General features: G+C 37.2%; 2 protein-coding genes across 2 annotated transcripts in view; one reads left to right on the forward strand and one right to left on the reverse strand.

Annotated features, from left to right (window-relative positions):
• Window positions 1-6727, reverse strand: part of LOC123246291 (zinc finger protein 501-like) — a 44029-nt gene extending 37302 nt beyond the window's left edge. The window contains exons 1-2 of the mRNA XM_044675209.1: window positions 6663-6727; window positions 6368-6504 (exon numbers count right to left, since the gene is read on the reverse strand). Of these exons, the coding sequence (XP_044531144.1) occupies window positions 6368-6504; window positions 6663-6727 (202 nt within the window). The remainder of the gene's footprint in view (window positions 1-6367; window positions 6505-6662) is intronic.
• Window positions 6728-18197: 11470 nt separating this feature from the next.
• Window positions 18198-20120, forward strand: LOC123246293 (zinc finger protein 883-like). Its single transcript, XM_044675210.1, has 2 exons — window positions 18198-19908; window positions 19993-20120. The coding sequence occupies exons 1-2, from the start codon at window positions 18198-18200 to the stop codon at window positions 20118-20120; spliced, it is 1839 nt and encodes a 612-aa protein (XP_044531145.1).
• The last annotated feature ends 778 nt before the right edge of the window (window positions 20121-20898 follow it).

Consider the following 20898-nt stretch of genomic DNA (forward strand, 5'->3'; position numbering starts at 1 on the left):
TTTTCTGAAATTATAAGATGCAAAGTGTCTCCCTCCTTCCTTTCACTCCTCAGAGATGGTAAGCAATTTGATCTGGAATATATATTATCATGCAAAACATTTCCATATAAGTCATTTTTAAAGAGAATACTGATATAAAATCAAAATCCCAAATAAAATAAAATGAAAAATAGTATACTTTGATCTACATTCTGACTCCAACAGTTTTTTCTCTGGAGGTGGGTAGAGAGCATTCTTTGTTGTAAGTCCTTCAGAATTGTCCTGGATCATTGTATTTTTGAGAGTACCTAAGTCTTTCACAGTTGATCATCCTACAGTTTTGCTTTTACTGCATACAATGTTCTCCTGGTTCTATTTATTTCACTCGGCATCCATTCATGAAGCTCTTTCCATCTCTTTCTGAAATCATCCTGTTCTGCCCTTCAAATGGGAAATGGCTGAACAAATTGTGGTATCTGTTGGTGATGGAATACTATTGTGCTATAAGGAATAATGAACTGGAGGAATTCCATGTGAACTGGAATGACTTCCAGGAATTGATGCAGAGTGAAAGGAGCAGAACCAGGAGAACCTTATACACAGAGATGGATACACTGTGGCACAATCCAATGTAACAGACTTCTCTACTAGCATCAATGCAATGATCCAGGACAATTTTGAGGGATTTATGAGAAAGAACCTTATTCATATCCAGAGAAAGAACTGTGGAAGTAGAAACACAGAAGAAAAACAACTGCTTAATCACATGGTTGGATGGGGACATGATTGGGAATTCAAACACTAATTGATCACCCTAATGCAAATATTAATAACATGGAACTAGGTCTTGATCAATGACACATATAAAACCCAGGGGGATTGCTCATTGGCTCGAGGTGGGGGTGGGACGGGTTGGGGTGGGAGTGGAGGGAAAGAACATGAATCATATAAGCATGGAAAAATATTCTAAATCAATTAATTACAGAAAATTTTTCCCAAAAAATATACAAATAAAATCATCCTGTTCATCATTTCTTATAGCACAATAGCATTCTATCACCATCATATACCACGATTTGCTTAGCCATTTCCCAATTGATGGGCATTCCCTCAATTTCCAATTTTTTGCCACCACAAAAAGGGCAGCTATAAATGTTTTTGTACATGTAGGTCCTTTCTCTTTTTCCCACCCAGATCCAAATGGCATCCTTAATTCTTCACTTGCTTTCAGTCCACATATACAATCTGTTGCCAAGTCTTGTTCTACTGCCCCTTTCCTAGTAGTAGAACTCCTGCAAGATGTCCTTTTCCCTGATGTAGCTCCTGCTATGATTCCAAGCCCTGATCTTGGTTGGTTTGGTTCTTTCTCCTTCTGTGGTTTGAGTGTAGGGTCCTTGAGGCTCCATTGTAGGCTGAGTTGAGCATAGGCTGCCTAGATATTAGTCTTTCCTGTCTCCTGCTTTCTTTCACGTGAGGAATCCCTGAATGCTTGTACTGCCCAGATACTGATTTGGCCTTGTTTCTTGCTGTAATTCTGGCATGGGATAGCTGAGCACTATTTTGACTGGGCATAGATCTGGCCTTGTATCAGCCCTGTTTCCTTCTGTGGATCTTCTTCCTACCTTGGCTTAGCAAGAAATAAGCGAATAAGCATTTACATAGTATCAAGCACTGTGCTGAGCTCTTTACAAATATGATCTCATTTGATCCTCACAATAACCCTGGAAGGTAGTATTACTATCCTCATTTTACAATAATAGCTACCATTTATATAGTGCTTACAGTTTGCCAAACACAGTGCTAAGCACTTCTCCATTATAATCTCATTTGATAGGCATTTTATAATAGGCACTTAATTAATGTTTTTCTCCTTCCCTTCCCTTTCCTGTAATAATAAAGCAATAAGACCACAATTAATAAGAGGTAAAACTATTGCAATGCCACATGCCCAGAACCATTGCAGATTTAGAACACAACATAATTAGCATATAAATAAGCAAGTGATACCTAATAAATCAGTATCCAATGCAAACAAATAGCTAGATCTTAAGCAAATTGCTTAAGGCAGTAAAAGTTTTAATCACAACCAAAATCCTAAGAGAGGAAATTTTCATTGAGGAAAAAAGTTTATGAAATAAAATAACTGAGAGAAGTAATTCCAATGAAGAATCCAGAAAACATTTAAAAAGTGAAATCTAGAAAGACAAGAAGTCCTAGAAAAACAACCATACAAAATAAAATAATAAAATAAAATAAAATAAAACTCTGTTCAAAATTCAGAAGCATTTAAAAATTGCCAAGGGAAAACATCCTTAATCATGATCTGAAAATATGAAAGAAAAGTAAAGAAAAAAATCTAAAAATCCCAGAAGAGAAACTCTACATGTGACAGTGATTCCTGATGGCACTTGAGTATGGAATTATCAGTACAGTCCACACCAAGTTTGTGTCTTGCTTTCTGCAAGTCTATAAAAAGTAAGTTTACATTACCATTTTCCTTAATTAATCAGCAAGGGAGTACAGTTGGCCACTAGGTGGAACCACACTCAAGCCACCAATCAAAGGGTTTTGTCAGATCAGATCCAATATTATAGGCTTCAGAAAAAGGCACTTGCCTACAAAGTCCATTTTCATGACATCAAAGATTAACAGGGAAAGTTGCACTTCCTAAATTGGGGTCTGCCCCAAGGAAAGGTATAGGGAAGGAAAAAAAACAGTCTTATTTTCAATTTCACTCTCCAGTGATGCTTTCCAATGACTAATTCTGTCCCATTTTATTCTGGACTCTTCTGGACTGATCCAGAACTGTTCCTTGGTCACTGAAGGAAGAGCTGGGCTACTACAGTATTGATAGACATGCCCCTCAAAAATGTCAGTCTCAGTACAAGGGCCAACTGATTTCTATGTCCAGATGGCTAATTTCTTACTTCTCCTCTGGCACCAAACAAAACAAAAAATGATCTACTGGAAGTCCTCTCAAGACAAAAGAGGAAGAAATTTGAGTTGAGGATCTATACATTTTCCACGTTCATTTTCCTACCATTTCTGGTATCTCATTAATCTATTTTCTTCTGTCAAGTCTAGGGAAGAGCTAGCATGTGCGACAGTGACATATCCTGGACCCCACTGCCTAAAGGTCAAGTATATTATAGTTGATCCTCTCCAAGACTTTTTCTATATCCTCAAGGGGGATTGATAGTATCTAATCTTTCCCATTGGCTTCAGCCTCTCTAGATTATGATCTCCAAATTTTGTTCCCCAATTCTATTTAACCACTTAGTCAAATTAGCTTTTACACAGAAATATTTACTTGAAAAATATAACAAGAACAAAAATGTGGTCTGTTCTTCTGTTCTGATATATATACATATATATATATTCCTAAAAATCAGCCTGCTATATAAAATCATCCAATAAAAATCACAAAATTTAGGAGGAAAATGTGGTTAGGATCTCAGATCCTCCAGATACAAAAGTTTCTTTTATTTTCACAGTACTGTTTCTGATGGTCCACAATATAGATTTTTAAGCTTATGGATTGGAAGATATCAAAGTTCTCTTGCTTCTTTCAAAATAATTTAATATTTCAAGACTCTTCTGAATATTTAAAGCTTTTTTTTACATTCATTACCTGGTGATTTTGAACTATTCTTCTTAAACATGTTTTAGATGTTGGATATATGCATAAATGTGGATACATGTATACATATGTGTGTATGTGTTCACAAATGCTGCCACCATGCTGGTTATCAAGGTTTAAGCAAATGTCTTCTCTTTGGAGTCTGGCTCTCCATGGCACTGGAAAAAGAGATGGATGGATCAAAGTATAAAGCTATATTTTTTCAAACCCTTGAGTTGGTTGGGTAGTGCATCCTTGCCACCAGGAGTATGGTGATGTTGAGTGAAAGTATTTAGCATTAGTTGTGCAGTTTTTGTCTTCTTTGGGGTTCCTTGTGTCCTAGCCCATGGATATAGCTGAATTTGCTTTACCTTTGGCACAAAATTTCTGTTTTGTAGAAGATTAAAGATCAGAGGAAATTCATGTGACCTAGTCATGACTCTGTCTTGATGATCTTAACAAAAAATTGGAAAGAGAGGGAAAGAATAATATTCAAGAGAGGGGAGAGAAAAGGAGGTATGGAGAAATTATCTCATATCATTTGGTTGACTACAAAGAAGTTCATACAAACAGGGGGTAAGCAGTTGGCCCTTGAATCTCACTCTCATGTACACTAGTCAAAGGAGGAAAGATTACACACACACATACACAGTTGAGTATAGAAATATATTTCACTTTTTAGGGAAATAAGAGGACAATTGAAGAAAGAATGAGAGGGAGGGTGGATTAAGAGGATTAGTCCTAAGTAAAACAACCTTTAAGGATATTTTTAAAAATGTGTTGCTCTTTTTTAGGTGGCAAATAAGAGGAATCTGAGAAAGTATCTATCAATTGGGAAATGCTGAACAAGGTATAGTATGTAAATGTGATATAATACTATTGTCAAGTAAGAAATTGCTGACCTCTAACCTAGAACAGAGGAGCCAGGACCTCCATCTCAGAATAAATTAACCAGAGGAGTTAGGTCTTATGACTAGACCAGAGGGTTCAAGGTCTAATTAAAGCAGATCTATGACTCAGAATAAATAAACCAGAGGAGTCAAAGTCTATAAATTGCATCTTTAATTGGACAGGACCAGGGAATGCATACATCATGACACTGCAGCTACTGTCATACCAAAGTACACAATGCCTGTAACTGCACAGGACAAAAATCACAAAGGGGAATGGGAGAGAGGGGAGCACACAAAGCACAGAGCAGAGTGAATGACATCATGGGTTTATGTCCAAAATGATTGTTTTACAGGCTTGAGGCATAACAACCCCCATGATTGATTAGAAGCTTGGTGATTGGGGGCTAGCAAAGAATCTCCCTCTTTCCCACAGGACTCATTGTTAAGAGTTACGGTGCCAGATAATGACCCAGATTTTTGGATCCTTCTAACCCAATAACTCCCTTTCTTTCACTCAGTCCTCCGAGCTCAATGCATATTATTAGCAGGAGAGCTGGATTTCTAAACTTAACCCATTACAGACCAGCTCAATTATGAACTAAATTCAGAAACAAAGAATCATGACTTGCGCAATTAGAGGAAGTAGGCAGCCACAATACAAAGCTTTGATCCTTGCCTCAGGTCTGGGATTGTTCAGTCTAAAGCCTCTTCTAAAAACATGATTTGTGCTGAAAGAGTAGCAGAATAAGTTCATTTCCACAAAATGATGAAAGGGATGATTTCAGAGACAGCTGGGAAGAGTATGCTGTGAACTGGTGCAGAATAAAGTGAATAGAGCCAGGATAACAATTTATATAATGATATGGTAAAGACAAGCAACTTTAAAAGGCTTAGGAATTCTGACCAGCAACAGCCAGGCTTCTAGAGGTTTAATGAAGAAACATTTCACCCATCTATATATTTGGGTGTGTATATATGTGCGTTTTTCCTTTTGGTCAAAGTCAATATGGTAATGTATTGCTTGACTATAACTGTTTATATTAGGGGGTTTGTTTTGTCTTTGTCATTGAATCTCCTTCTCCTAATAATGGTATTTAACCCAGAAGAGGCATTTAATAAATGATTGTTGATGGATTTTTAATCTGAATTAAATTAAAAATTAAATTCTAAAATATAGATGTCTGGCTGTAATAATAATGTAATAAAGGTTGGGGGTTTTTTTCTTTCTTTCTTTTTTAAATTAAACCTTTACCTTCCGTCTTGGAGTCAATGGACGTCAAGTGACTTGCCCAGGGTCACACAGCTGGGAAGTGTCTGAGGGCAGATTTGAACCTAGGACCTCCCATCTCTAGGCCTGGTTCTCAAGCCACTGAGCTACCCAGCTGCCCCCAATTGTTGGGGTTTTTGTTGTCGTTCTATTCCACATGGACTTATCGTGGAAAACTAGTGCATAACATAAGTAAAATATACATTGTACAAGTTGTCATATTCTCAGCTTCTCCTTTCCTTATCTTTCTCCACTCTCCCACTCTCTATCTCTCTCCGTCTCTTGTCCTTCTGCGTAGATATACACACTCCCTTCACCCCACCCTCACATGCTAACTTATCAAAAAAATAATTTTTTTTCTTAACCTTTAAACTATTGTCCCGTATTCGTCACCAAATGAAGAATGGAGGTTAAATTCCATCACTATTGAGGTTTGTTGTTGTTGTTGCAGAAACACAAATCGGCTCTATCCTTTCTCCAAAGCTTTGTGGTTTGGGGGGCGGGGGGAGAGGGGGAGCCCAATGGTAGCGGACCCTTCAGGAAACTTTCTGAGATCAGAAAATGACGCAGTTTTAAAGAATTCTGGGAATCGTAGTTTGTAAGTTACACCTGCGCAGGCGCGATTCCATATGGCTCTTGGCCTTAGGTATCTTTTGTTCAGCTGAGGTCCGGGAGAAGGTGAGTCCAGTTTCTTAGTTGCAGTTCTCTGTAGCCGAGTGATCATATGGATGTGACCGAAAGGAGTTCTTTGAGGGGACAGGCGTGAGGGTCGGGAGAGGGGGTTAAAGTGTGGATGTCTCCCCGGGACTAGTGAGCACATCCCTTCTAGCGGCCTCAGCTTCCTCATCTTTAAAGTGGGAGGGGTTGGACTAAATATATTCCCTCACAGTTCAAACATTCTCACGGTTCTAAGCGAACATTCAAACGAGCAATGTGGGGTCTTCCGCTGAGCTCTGAATTGTGAGTCATGAGTATCTGGCTAACACTACCTTGGTGGACCTCAGTTTTCTCAGCAGTAAAATAGGGTACCTCATAGCAGTGATGATGTAAGTCTCAAATTAGCTAAAGTATTTAGCGATTTGCAAACTGAAATCCTCCTGCGGACACTACCATCCCGCCTTTGTCTTTGGACACTCCCACCCCACCTCCATCTGCCTTTTTCTGTATGTGCCATCTCTTTATGTTGGGGGCGAGGGTAGTGGGGGGGGGGGGTAGGGTATGCACAGAATAGCGGATAAGTCAACCTCAGAGCAGGGATGGAATAGAGGAGCTGTAATAGTGAATATCATATGTAGTGAATAGGATATATTGATATTGGAGCCAGGGAGATCTGCATTCAAGTCCATATGATAGGAAAGTAGATTCCTGTCATACAATCAGAAATGGATTGTGGAAGTAAGAATCCACTTGTAGTCCTGAGATAGCTGCTGCTGCTACTGCTGCTGCTGACGATGATGATGATGTTGTGTATCCAAATCTGGCCACTTGTTTTTGAGTCTTTATGCTAGGCAGGGGATAGTCACAGTCATTTTCAATTTTAGATATCAAGGCATGTTAGAGAAAAATGCTTTCTATGAATCTGATTTGAGTCCAGGAGCTCTCATTGTTATTTGCTTCATTGGATTATAGATAACATTTCACAGATGAGGAAAATTAAGTCAAGGTAGGTCAAGTTACATTTCATAAAGGTCATAGTCATTAGAGTTGAGAATTAAATACAGAACTTCAAGCTCCAAAGCTTCTTTTCACTGCACAGTGCTCAGCAAATAATAGGTAATAAATCCTTTTCCCCTTCCCCTTTCTTCTTACCCCACCGCTTCACTTACCATTCAGATGCTCACTGATACCCTGGGAAAACAGACATATGACTTGGGATCTATCCCTTCCTGAAGTTACTTGATCTTCTGTGTTTGTTTTATGTTTATTATTCTCCTTGTAGTCACTGTCTCCCTCTCCCCATTTCATTAATCTAGGAAAATGTGAAAATTACCTCTTTAACTCTCTTTAACTTACCATTTTAGAGAGTATCTGGGGACACCAAGAGACCGAGCTGCCTAAGGTCACATAATTAGTGTATGTCAGATTCAGAACTTGAATGCAGATCTCCCTGGCTCCAATATCAATATATCCTATTCACTACACCTTGCTGCCTTCCTGGTTTGTTCTGTCCTATTCTTTCTGAGAACGGGCTCCTTGCCTGGGAATAAATATTTAAGTTCTAGGAAGAAAAGTTTTTATCTGAAGAAACATATTCCCCTTAGATTCTAGGTTCCTCTTTCCATAGGAACAAGACAAGTTGGATTCTCAAGAATAAAATTAGAAGGAAAAAACCCCTCCCCCCCCAACCCTCCCACACCACATATATACCTGGAACTACGTTCCATCTTGAAAGAAGTAATACCAGCAATAATAATTTACCAGTCTCTTCAGCACTTGAGTGATGTCACAACATCCAGAAAACAAGAAAGAAATGGTTAGCTCTATAGATTTAATCCTAGAGCATGTGGACAGAAGTGAAAAATATAGTTGGTGAAGGAAGATCAGTCTAGTTAAAGTAGGAATAAATCAGTTATATTTAGATTAATATATGTCCCTGAAGAGAGACTTTGGTATCATCAACAATTCATTTTTAAACCATCTTTTATGAGCTATTTCTCTACCTGGTTATTCTCATTCACATTCTGATTTTTATTCACATGAATTTCAGAGAGTAACGTTTTCTAACTTTGTCCCCAAGTTCTTTTTTTTTCCTTCTTTTTTTTTAAAATAACCTTTACCTTCCATCTTGGAGTCAAAACTGAGTATTGGCTCCAAGGCAGAAGAGTGGTAAGAGTTAGGCAATGGGGGTCAAGTGGCTTGCCCAGGGTCACACAGCTGGGAAGTGTCTGAGGCCGGATTTGAACCTAGGACCTCCTGTCTCTAGGCCTGGCTCTCAATCCACTGAGCTACCCAGCTGCCCCCCCCTTTTTTTTAAATTTTTTAAACCCTAATATCTTTTATATATATCATTCTATATTAATTTTATTTGTTACAGGGCTAGGCAATGGGGATTAAGTGACTTGCCCAGGGTCATCCAGCTAGGAAGTGTCTGAGGCCAGATTCAAACCTAGGACCTCCTGTCTCTAGGCCTAGCTCTCAATCCACTGAGCTACCCAGCTGCCCCACCCCCACCCCAAGTTCTTAATATGTTACCTGAGGTTTGTTTCCCTATGCATTCACTTGGAGAAGTAAAGTCAAAGTGCCTTGCAGCATTTTCTATGCACTTTCTCTGATCTTAGGAAGGAGTTATGTTATTCTTAGATAAACTCTGATCCTTAGATTTGGAGGGTAAATTTGTTAACACATCCAGCTGATGTGTTCTAGGCTAGTTGAGTCTGGGAATTATAGTGCAGCCCTGATCTTTTCATTTCACATTTTTCACAGAATTTGAATTAAGGACTTCAGTGGCCTAGTCAAACCCATATCCAAAAAACAAATCCCCAGTATAGCATACCTAAATCCAGCCCTTATTTAAGGACAATAATGGTGAACCCACTAACTCCTAGGGCATCCCATTCTACTTTAGGATAGCTCTAATGGTTAAGAAGTTATTCTTGACATCAAGCTCTGACTCCCATTGTTTTGGGTTCTTCTCTCTCAGGTCAAAGAGAACAAGTCTAATACCTCTTCCACATGATAACTCTTCAAAAACTTGAAGTTAATTATCATATTCCCTTGTGTCTTTTCTTCTTCAGGCTTAATCCCTTTTCCTACAACTGATCTTCATATGTAGTCTTTTGTCATCCTAGTTGCCTCTGTAAAATGACACAGTCACTCCAGATGTGATTTGATAGGAGAGAGTAGAATGAGACTATTACCTTATTTCTGGACAGTACCTCTGTCTATTTTTTTTTTGTAAGGGTAGGCAATGGGGGTCAAGTGACTTGCCCAGGGTCACACAGCTAGGAAGTGTCTGAGGTCAGATTTGAACCCAGTTGCTCCTGTCTCTAGACCTGGCTCTCAATCCACTGAGCTACCCAGCTGCCCCCTCTGTCTAATTTTTTTAACCATTACTTTCTGTCTTAGAATCAGTACTGTGTTTTGGTTCCAAGGCAGAAAAGCAGTAAGGACTAGGTAATAGAGGTTAAGTGACTTGCCCAGGGTCACAGTGGTAGGAAGTATCTGGACCTGACTCTGAATTCACTAAGCTACCTAACTGCCCCTGACACTACCTCTCTTAATGCAGGAACAGATCATGTCGGAGATTTTTTGGCTGATATATTATGCTACTGACATTGAGTTTGTAGTCTATTATACCCCCAAGTTCTTTTTCAGGCAAAGTATTGACTAATCTTTCCTTGAACATCCTATACTAATTAACTTGATATTTGAATTGAAGTGTACAGTTTTTCCACATCCCTATTAAATGTAATATTACTAAGTCTAGCCCTGTATTCTTTTTTGTTGTTGTTGTTGTTTGCTTGTTTTTGTTTTTTTTAAACCCTTACCTTCCATCTTAGAGTCAATACTGTGTATTGTGGTAAGGGTCAGGCAATGTGGATTAAGTGACTTGCCCAGGATCACCCAGCTAGGAAGTATCTGAGGTCAGATTTGAACCTAGGATGTCCCATCTCTAGACCTGGCTCTCAATCCACTGAAACACCCAGCTGCCACCTCTAGCCCTGTATTCTAACCTGTCAAGATCTTTTTGTATCCTGACTCTCTTATTTAGTGTGTTAGCCATGTCTTTCAATTTTATATTATCTAGAAATTTGATGAATATGTCATCTGTGCCTTTACCCACATCACTGATAAAAATGTTAAAATTTAATTAAAATAAAAAGTTTAGGGTCAACCTTAAATCCATGGAGCACACCACTGGAGACCTTCAAGTTAATAGTGAACTATCCTTTAAGTTTGCCCATTCAACCACTTAATACTCTACCTAATTGTACTAATCTACATATTTCCATCTTTTCTATAAGAAAAGCATGAAATACTTAATCAAATGATTTGCTGAAAATTTAGGTAGAGTATATCTACACCATTCCTCTGATCTACAATCTAGTAACCCTATCCAAAAAGGAGATGTGGTTAGTCTGGTACAGTGTTGGCAAACCTTTTAGAGATCACGTGCCCAAACTGCACCTTCAAGCCGCCTTGTGAACCCCCTGCATTACCCCAGAAAGCAGGAGGAAGAAATGATTACATTGGACTTCTGGTCAGAGGGACAGGGTGTACAAAAAAATGTCCTCAGGAATGGTGGAGAGGGGGAACAGAGCAGCCTGCTCCATGCTGCCAGGGCACATATTACCACATCTTTGCCAACACGGGTCTGGCATAACTTGCTCTTGATGAACCTTTATGATCTTGCTTCACCTTATAGGTATTCTCCAACCATCTTTTTAAAGACCTTTTAAAGAATTTTGTCAGGTATGGAACTCACCAGCCTATAACTCACTTATTTGTCTTCTCCTTTTTAAAATAAGGACAATATTTGCCCTTCAGTTGTGTGGTGCCTCTCTGGTTCTTCCAGGGGAGATAGAACCTAGCTGATAGAGTACACCAATGCTCATACCTGCTAGTATCTAAGTTTGTAGTTCATCTGTGCCAAGTGACTTTAATTTAGCAAGGACATCTAGTGCTCTCCTTCTTTATATATTGACTCACCATTAGCCTTTTTTTTTTTGGTAGTTCTTGGTTTTGCCAGAACAAAAGTGAATCTCCATGACAGATAAAACAAAAGCAAAATTGGAATAAAACAATTTGATCTTCTCTCTGTTGTCATTTAATAGCATCCCATTCATCCCAAACATCAATCCTATCCCTTTATTGGTCTCCCTTTTCCCCCAATATTGTGAAAACATCAATTTCTCTTTATCCTCAGCTTTCTTTATCAGTCCAAATTCATTCTGACTTCTAACATTATTACTGAACAGTGCCTTGCTTCCATATTTATTCTTTTTCCTGCACTTGCTTTTTATTTTGCTATACAGATAGATTAATATCTAAGATATATATATATATATATATACATAATTTTAAAATATTTATCTAATTTAAATCTAAGTTGATTGATAAGTTCTCTGTGTGGCCTTATCTACCTCACTAGTTTTAGTTCCTAATTTTGATTTTCATTGGAATTGTTTTTCTCTATCTTCAAAATTTCATTTTTGAATTTCACATTATTCCTGAGTTGACTTGCATTGTAGAATCCATGAGATCCTCTCAGTCTATGCTGTCTTTCTTCTTAATCCTATAAATCTGCTCTCCCCAAAACTAGGGTATTTTTTATCACTGGGCCTGACTCTCTTCTCTTTTACAGAATCCAAGAAGTATAGGGTTCACTTCCTCCCAAGTTTCCTATAATTTTCACCTCAGTACAGTTCCTCCTTGTTAGTGAGAATCAGATCAAGAATAGAATTTCCCCTTTTTGTTTCCACCACCTTTTGAAGGATGTAGTTATCATTACAGTAAGTCTAGAAGTTAATTAGCTCTGCTTTTGGCATAGAAGACTCTTCTACAAATATCTGGATAAAGTCCTACATTAAATTTTTATCATGCATCTATGCCAGACTTTGTGATTTGTTTCTTAAACTCATCATTCCAGTCAACCTCTCTCTTATCTAGTGGTCTGTAGCATATAATCCAATAACAAATTTATTTCTCTTTTGCAGCTATCAATAGAAGCAACACTGCCTTTGGAGTTATAGGTTGTGGTTTCAAATTCCACTTCTGCTGCTTACTCCTTGTAAGACCTTGGGAAAATTGCTTAACCTTCCTAGGCCTTATTTTCTTCATCTCTAAAATGAAGGGTTTGGACTAGATATCCTCTGAGGTCCTCTTAGATTTCATTCATCTTATCAGATTATAAACTTCTTGAAGGCAAAGATGCTCTGGTGCTTCTTCTTGTATCCCCAGAGTTTAGCATGGTTTTGATGTATAGTAGAAGCTTAATAAATACTCTTCCAGATTCTATGACAACTTTTCATTGATCTTTACCCAGCTACCATCCACCATGTTTTCTCACTCTGGTAGTTGGTTTTCCTCACATGAATGTATATTCTTTACATGCAATTCTATTCTTCTCTCCTTTTTATTTCTCCTGTTTCCTTGAATAAGGTATTTTCATCCAGAACTATGTTCCAATTATGGCCCTCATTACTCTTTCTTTTCTGAAATGTCATCTTGTTTTTCAAATCATGAGTATGTTTTATTTCCTTGTTCAGTAGTTTCTTTGTCCAACTATATCAGTGGTTCCCAAACTTTTTTGGCCTACCACCCCCTTTCCAGAAAAAAATATTACTTAGCCCCCTGGAAATTAAAATTTTAAATTTAAATAATTTAAATAAATTTAAATAAATTAAATAAATTAAAAGGAAAGATAAATGCACCTGTGGTCATCACCACTGCCATGGATTGCTGCAGCATCCATCAGGGGGCGGTAGCACCCACTTTGGGAATCACTGAACTATATTCTATTCAAAGACTTCATTCCCAGAAAGACTAAGCTAATCCTGTTATATGTCATAGTTATTGATAGTTGTTGATCACTACCTGATTATTGTTCTCCTCTGAACCTACCTCTTTCATTCATTAAGAGAATAGTTACTATTCAATTTCATTAAACAAACATTAAGCATATACTTACTGAGTGCCCGTGTACTGTACTAATATTATACAGGGCACTGTCTTGGATACTAACAAATTGGAATTTAGAGTAGTATTATTAGAGGATGCTCTAAGAGTTCATACTATTGGGGAAATAAGCCACAAACTTACCAGAAATCATTACATAATAATATAAGGAAGTACATGAATAAGTATTTTGTACACAAATAGTACAGACTAAAAGATCTTAAAGGAAAGACACTGTGACCAGCAGGGAAGTCTTCGTAGAGGATATAGTATAGAATATAGCTGTATTCTAAAGTATGATTGGGATTTAAATAGAGGTGAGGGACACAGAATTACTAAGGGAGAAAAAACTTTTGTGTAAAAAGAAAGAGCTGACAGGAGCAGTTAATGTGTAGTAGTTGAGGCAGCCAGGTGACATAGTAGATTTAGTGCTAATTGGGAAATGAAGAAAACCTACGTTCAAATCTCACTACTTAATAACTGTGTGACACGGGGCAAGTCACTTAATTTTTCCTACTTCAGTTGACTCATCTGTAAAATGGGGAGAATAGTAGCTTCAACCTCCAGGGGTTGTTGTAAGGATAACATATTTGTAAAGCACTTTGCAAACCTTAAAAAACCTTAAAATCTATGTAAAGGCTTGCTAGTAGCAATGGTGTAAATCTAAACTATCATCATAAAAATGCTATCTTTTAATTTCTTAAACAGTAAATATTAATAGGTGTAGCCTATGAAAGCAAAAGTTTTTTAAGGGATCCTCAGTTATTTTTAATAGTTTAAAAGTGTCCTGAGAGCAAAAAAGTTAGACTAAAAAAAAGCGACACTATCTACAGAAGTAAAGCCAAGTAGAGAGTGTAGTACTGGGGACTGTAAGAGAAGAGAGTTTGGCAAGAATCCCAGAGAACCTGCTGATGATTGGTGATGGGTGAGGGCTATGCTTGAGTGACACAAACAGTTGTATCCCACCTATTGGCCACAGCCAGTTTGTTCCAATAGCCATAAAGGTAGCTGAAGCACACTCTGTAGAGCACTTGGAGCTTGATCAGACATCAAAGATGTCATCATCCAGTACATCCTGGGCCATCACCAGATGTACTGACTTTTGTCTTGTCATTGGGCTCTGGAAGAGAGAGTGAGGCTGGTGACTTTCTTCAACTCTGCTTCACCTAATTCAATACACAAATAAATCAAGACATGACCCCTTGATATCATTGGTCCTTTTCAATGGATGAACAACCATAGCAACCTGATATGGACTTAGCTGCAGAGGGAGTCTTCTAGGTCTAGAAAAAATTCTTGTACTTTCTTGACCATCTTTTTCTTATGCCTGTTAAAAATTTTTTAATATCTGTAAAATATTTCTTACATTCAAGAATGTGTTTGGTCCATCTATTAACATTTCTAAATAAATGTTCCATTTTGACAAGATTTGCAAGACATGACTTTTGTCTAAGAATAACTTAGAATGTAGCGTATTATATATCATATATATCCATGTGCTAAAAGTTGGTCTCACCATTTCCCAGGGAAAGGGAGAGAAATAAAAATGCATATTAGTGATTATCTTATACATGAATTCCTAAACTATAACACATATAGATTTAGTAATAATTAATATGAAAAACAAACAGGTGTGAATCTGCATTAGTAGAATGATTTCCTCACTAAGAGTTTCCTGAATAAATCAAATTATAGATCTGGTCCTAAATAAAAGAAAGATAAATAAACGAAATAAGATAAATAAAGATAAGTAAACATATAAAGATAAAAAAATAAAATCCAGGTGTAAACAATCATCTCTCTAAGAAGTACTGCAGATAATCCAAATACAGATGGCATTCTGCCAGCCTCTAGACCTGTTTTTGTTTTTTGTTTAGGTTCTGGGACCTGATCTTGCAAAAGAGCAATAGTTAGACTTTATGGAAGCTAGGAAAGTGTAAGGAAAAATAACTGTTGAGTAGCACAAGAAGGTGATAAGGACACAACTTTGGCTGAAAGAATCTGCCAAGGTATTTTTATGTGTAACTTCATGTACAGTTTAGTGAGTAGTACACTAGTTAGTTCATTAAGCAATTATAAAACATTTAGTAATTCAAATAGTTATATCAGGACCACTTTGCCCTCCTGAAGTGACCTAGAGCTTCTATTACCGACTCTAAACAAACTTAATAACCTGCAAACAAGGGATCCAAAATTATTCCTTTGATAGGACTATAGGCAGAGTGAAATTTGTTTAAGAATCAACTTCTGCAGAATAAGATGTTGCTTAAGGTAGACAGAGGTAGGTGGCTTTTCTGAGAGATAAGCCAAGATTACATATTCATTTTTTACTGAAGCATGAAAAAAATTCCATCCAGAATACAATATCTATTGTGTCTCAGTTTGCAAAGGAAGTCTCTTCCCAAATTAACAGGAGAAAGAAAGATTCAGCCAAAATATGTGATGGTCAGAAACTAATTCAATAATTAAAAGGTTAATATGTAAAAGGTTCAACAACTGGGTGGAAAATTAACAGTTAACTAACTGTTAATTACAACATTATGACAGTTCCTATAGCATTGATAGTGGTGTCAGAAAGTAGTAAGCTACATAAATCTTAGACAGCAGAAGAACTGGCTTTAGTTTTTACCCAGCAAGAAATTTTATAGCCATTAATAGCCATATATATATATATGTATATATATATAAAATCAACTTATAAGAACAGGACAATGATGAACTTGCTTTATCAACTTGAAAATCCTTCAGGTTTTCTTATAAGAAGAAATTTTCTGTAAGAGATGGAGGTGCCTTCTGTTTTAGGCAATGATGGCCAAGTTCATTGTAGAAGTTCAAAGTGATGAGTCATTGAGACAATGTTCCACATAGCTGTCCCCTCCTTTATATTAACTCTTTCTAAATAATGATGAACCAGAATTCAAAGATCACTGACCAACAGAAAATTGGTTTGAGCCTTACCCATCCCTGGAATTTTACTTCAAAACTCAGAACTCAGTGACTAGCAGGAACCTAGCTCAAGTCTCAATTCATATAATTCTTGTAGTTTGCTGCTGCCTTGCTCCTTCTACTGTGACTGCTGCATTTATTGGAACATATTGCCAGCTCTTTCTAGACAATATAACACATGACTGGTCCATGTTGAAACATAAAACAAGTTCACATACACTCAACTAGACACCAACAGTGTGAGAAGAATACCAAATTTGTCATTTATATGTCATTTGGGAAAACCTAGGTAGAGAACCATTAGAATTATGTAATTCCCAGAGAAGCTAGGAACAATTAAGCTTCTATTCACTAAACATAAATGACTAATCTCATGCTTGATTTTCATCTAGTGATTATGAAAAAGGCCCTGTTACTAGGTCATAGACTCAATGTCTCTTGCCTTTAAAGTGTATTAATTCATTTTCCTAAGGAAAAATGATCAATCATATCTAAAATTAAGTTAGTTTCAGATGATGTAGGAGATTTATAACATTATAGAAGGAATCATATTGGCTTATACTGTGCATAGATACAGAAATGCCCATTAGATGTGTTTGTGGGGATAAAGGATTGATGCCAAAGCAAGATTAATCTCAAAGCATTTTGCAGAAAAGATTGGAATGGTAAGATTCTAGAGATAGATAGACCATCTAGAAAGGTATAATAATCTAGGCATGTAGTGACTCACTGGAAGAGAATACCTCAAGTTTGAGTGAAGGAATAGAGTACTATTTTTCCTCAGCTCTCCTCCTATATTTCTTGCTCATCTTCTTCTGTTGTCCCTCATCTTGGCTAGCCTTTCTCCTTGTTGCTATGTCCACTTGTACATGCTAAGTCCAAAGGCTTTTTAGACCCCACCTATAACCACATAAGCACCATCCAGGAGAAGGGTACAAAGTCACCATGATAAAAAAACACCATATCTCTGGGAATCCAGTTGAGATAGACAAATCTTCAGTTCATTGGTACCCTGAAGTCTGGCTTTTTAATTTTTCTATGTGTTTCCTTAACTAAATATTCTCTTATCAGCCACAAGTTTATTCAGTGTTCTTAGCCCCTTGGCTCTCTGGCTTCTGCAGATACCTGGTAACAAACTGGGCTTAGATCTTCATTTTATGTGTTCTCTAGTCCAAATGAGGATTATTAATATTTTCTCCCCCACTTAAGGTTGTTTATAATCACTGACATGTCTTGATCTCATTAGGTTATAGCTTAACTTTTGCATTGGGTTTGTCTCATTCTCCTCAATAGTGTTTTCAGGTTACCTTTCTTCTTCTGCCTTCTTTTCTTCCCAGATAAAAAGGACATGCCAGTATAATTCCTTTTATAATATTACAAATCTCTTTCATCTGAAAGCAGCCTAATTTTACCTTTAATTGATTATTTTCCTCAGAGCAATGAAAGAATGCACTTTAAAAGCAAGAGAGATTGACCCCATGACCTGGTGGCAGAGACTTTTCCCCTATTTCTTTTCTTTATCACTGGATAAAGACCAAGCTTAGGAGCAGGTAGGTTACACAGTTGATAGAGTGCCAGGTCTACAGAAGAGGGGAAGTATTAGGTTCAAATCTGACCTCAGAAATTTCTGAGCTCTGTGACCCTGGACAAGTCATTTCACCCCAGTTGCCCAACTCTTATTGGTACTCTTGATTCTGAGACAAATGGTAAAGATTTTTTTTTTAAAAAAAAAGAACATGTTTCATGGTTGTCAATGCCATGTATACATATCAGAAATTATTTTTAGTTTTATTTTTATTAAATTTATTCCAGATTCAAAGACCAGGTTTAAAATCCAGGAATCAACACCAAACAAGAAGAAAGATCATCCCAGAGAATGTTAATGGAAAGACTCTCAAGTGTTCACCAGGACTCTATGTTGGGAAAAGTCTTGAAATTGAAAGCCCAATTTGAGAGTCATGTGGGAAACAAGGAGAAAAATTTGCAGAATATTACATTTTCCCACATCAAAATATCTACTGAGGAGAAAGAGTCAGAATCCAATAACAGTAGGGAAAATGTCAACTTGAGGCCATTTCTTGTTGCACAACAGAGTATTCCTGGAGAAGAAAGATTACATAAATGTGATGCACATGAAAAAAGCTTCAAACAAAATGCACATCTAATTATTCAGCAGCAAGTCTGTGAAGGGAAGGAACCATGTAAGAGTAATGAATGTGAGAAAACCTTTAGAGGTCCCACGTCCCTTATTCAACATCAAAGAATTCATGCTGGGGAGAAGCCCTATAAATGTAACGAATGTGGGAAAGCATTTAGCCAAAGTGCACACCTCACAAATCATCAGAAAACTCATACAGGAAAGAAAACTTTCAAATGTAATGATTGTGATAAAGCTTTCAGTTACTACTCAGCCCTTATTCAACATCAGAAAATACATAGTGGGGAGAAATCTTTTGAATGTAGTGAATGTGGGAAAACCTTCAGCCGAAGTACATACCTTACTCAACACCAGAGAATTCACACCAGAGAGAAGCCCTATAAATGTAATGAATGTGGAAAGGCCTTTAGCCAGAGTACACATCTTACTCTGCATCAGAGAATTCACACTGGAGAGAAACCCTATGAATGTAATGAGTGTGGGAAAACTTTCAGCCAGAGTGCACACCTTACTCAACATCAGAGAATTCATACTGGGGAGAAACCCTATGAATGTAATGAATGTGGGAAAGCCTTCAGTGACCACTCAGCTCTTATTCGACATCATATAATTCATAGTGGAGAGAAACCCTATGAATGTAATGAATGTGGAAAAGCCTTCAGTTATTGCTCAGACCTTATTCAACATCAGAAAATTCATACTGGAGAAAAACCCTATAAATGTAATGTTTGTAGCAATGCTTTCAATGACTGTTCAGCACTTATTCAGCATCAGAGAACTCACACTGGAGAGAAACCCTATGAATGTAATAGATGTTGGAAAGCCTTTAGTAACTACTCAGCCCTTATTCGACATCATATAGTTCATACTGGAGAAAAACCTTATGAATGCAGTGAATGTGGAAAAGCCTTTAGCCGGAGTACATACCTTACTCAACATCAACGAGTACATACTGGGGAGAAACCTTTTGAATGTAATGAGTGTGGGAAAGCTTTCAGTCAGAGTGCATTCCTTACTCAACACCAGAGAATTCACACAGGTGAGAAACCATATACATGTAGTGAATGTGGGAAAGCCTTCAGTGATCGCTCGGGCCGTATTCAACATCAGAGAACTCACACTGGAGAGAAACCCTACTCTTGTAATGAATGTGGGAAAGCCTTTAGTTACTGTTCAGCTCTTATTCAGCACAAAAGAATTCATACTGGTGAAAAACCTTATGAATGTAATGACTGTGGAAAAGCCTTTAGTGACCGCTCAGCACTCATTCAACATCAGAGAACTCATACAGGAGAGAAACCTTATAAATGTAATATATGTGGAAAGGCTTTCAGCCAAAGTACAAATCTGACAAACCATCAGAAAACTCACACTGGAGAGAAACCCTATAAATGTAATGAATGTGGCAAAGCTTTTGGATATTGCTCAGGTCTTATTCAACATCAAATAATACATACTGGAGAGAAACCCTATGAATGCAGTGAATGTGGTAAAGCTTTCTGCCGAACTACAGACCTTACAAAGCATCAGAAAATTCATACGGGGGAAAAACCTTATATATGCAATGAATGTGGGAAGGCCTTCAGCCAGAACACATACCTTACAAAACATCTGAAAACTCATTGGAGAGAAACTTTGTAAGCTTAATCAATGTAAGAAACTTCTCTGCCAAATGGCTTCCACATATAGATATAGATATAGATATAGATATAGATATAGATATAGATATAGATATAGATATAGATATGGATATGGATATGGATATGGATATGTATAGATTCATTATGTATTTGACTCTTACATAAACTGGGACAATAATCATCTATAGACTTCTGCTGTGGAAGCCATATATTTGTTAGCACATAGAGTCTCCTATAGACCATCAGCCCTACTATGTCTATATATCAAGCTTAAAAAACCTTATTGACATTTAAGTCTACAATATCAGAAGGCAGAAGAGCATTCATTTATCCCCATAAGCTGAAAATATATATACACACACATGTAAATCCTCCCACCAGAGGAGAGGAAAACATTTTAAATGTTTTCATTTAAATGGTTGGAAGCAGAAGGAAGATCTTGAAAGACCTGTCTTTTGCCCTTGACAGACAATATTATATAGTGATGAGACTATTCTATTAAAGGGCAGAGGACCTAGGTTCTAAATTCTAGCTCTGATGATAATTAACTGTGTGACTTTGGACAAGTCACATAACTATTTTCTGTTTCTATTCCTTTATCTGCAAAATGAATGGATTGAATTTCCTAAGCCCTACCCAGCTCTTAAATTTCTATATAATTGCTATTCTTATCTCTGTGGATCTAGTCCATGAATTATGGTTATTATTTATACCAAACCAAGTTGGTCAGGAGATAAAAATATACTACTGAATGAAAGAGGAAATGTGGTACAATAAAA

Source organism: Gracilinanus agilis, chromosome 4, assembly GCF_016433145.1.
Source record: "Gracilinanus agilis isolate LMUSP501 chromosome 4, AgileGrace, whole genome shotgun sequence".
Lineage (NCBI taxonomy): Eukaryota > Metazoa > Chordata > Mammalia > Didelphimorphia > Didelphidae > Gracilinanus > Gracilinanus agilis.

Coding starts and splice junctions, on each gene's coding strand:
- LOC123246293 (XM_044675210.1), top strand. CDS start 18,198: ATGTTAATGGAAAGACTCTCAAGTGTTCACCAGGACTCTATGTTGGGA. Junction 19,909..19,992: donor AGCTTTTGGATATTGCTCAG/GTCTTATTCAAC, acceptor GCCGAACTACAG/ACCTTACAAAGCATCAGAAA.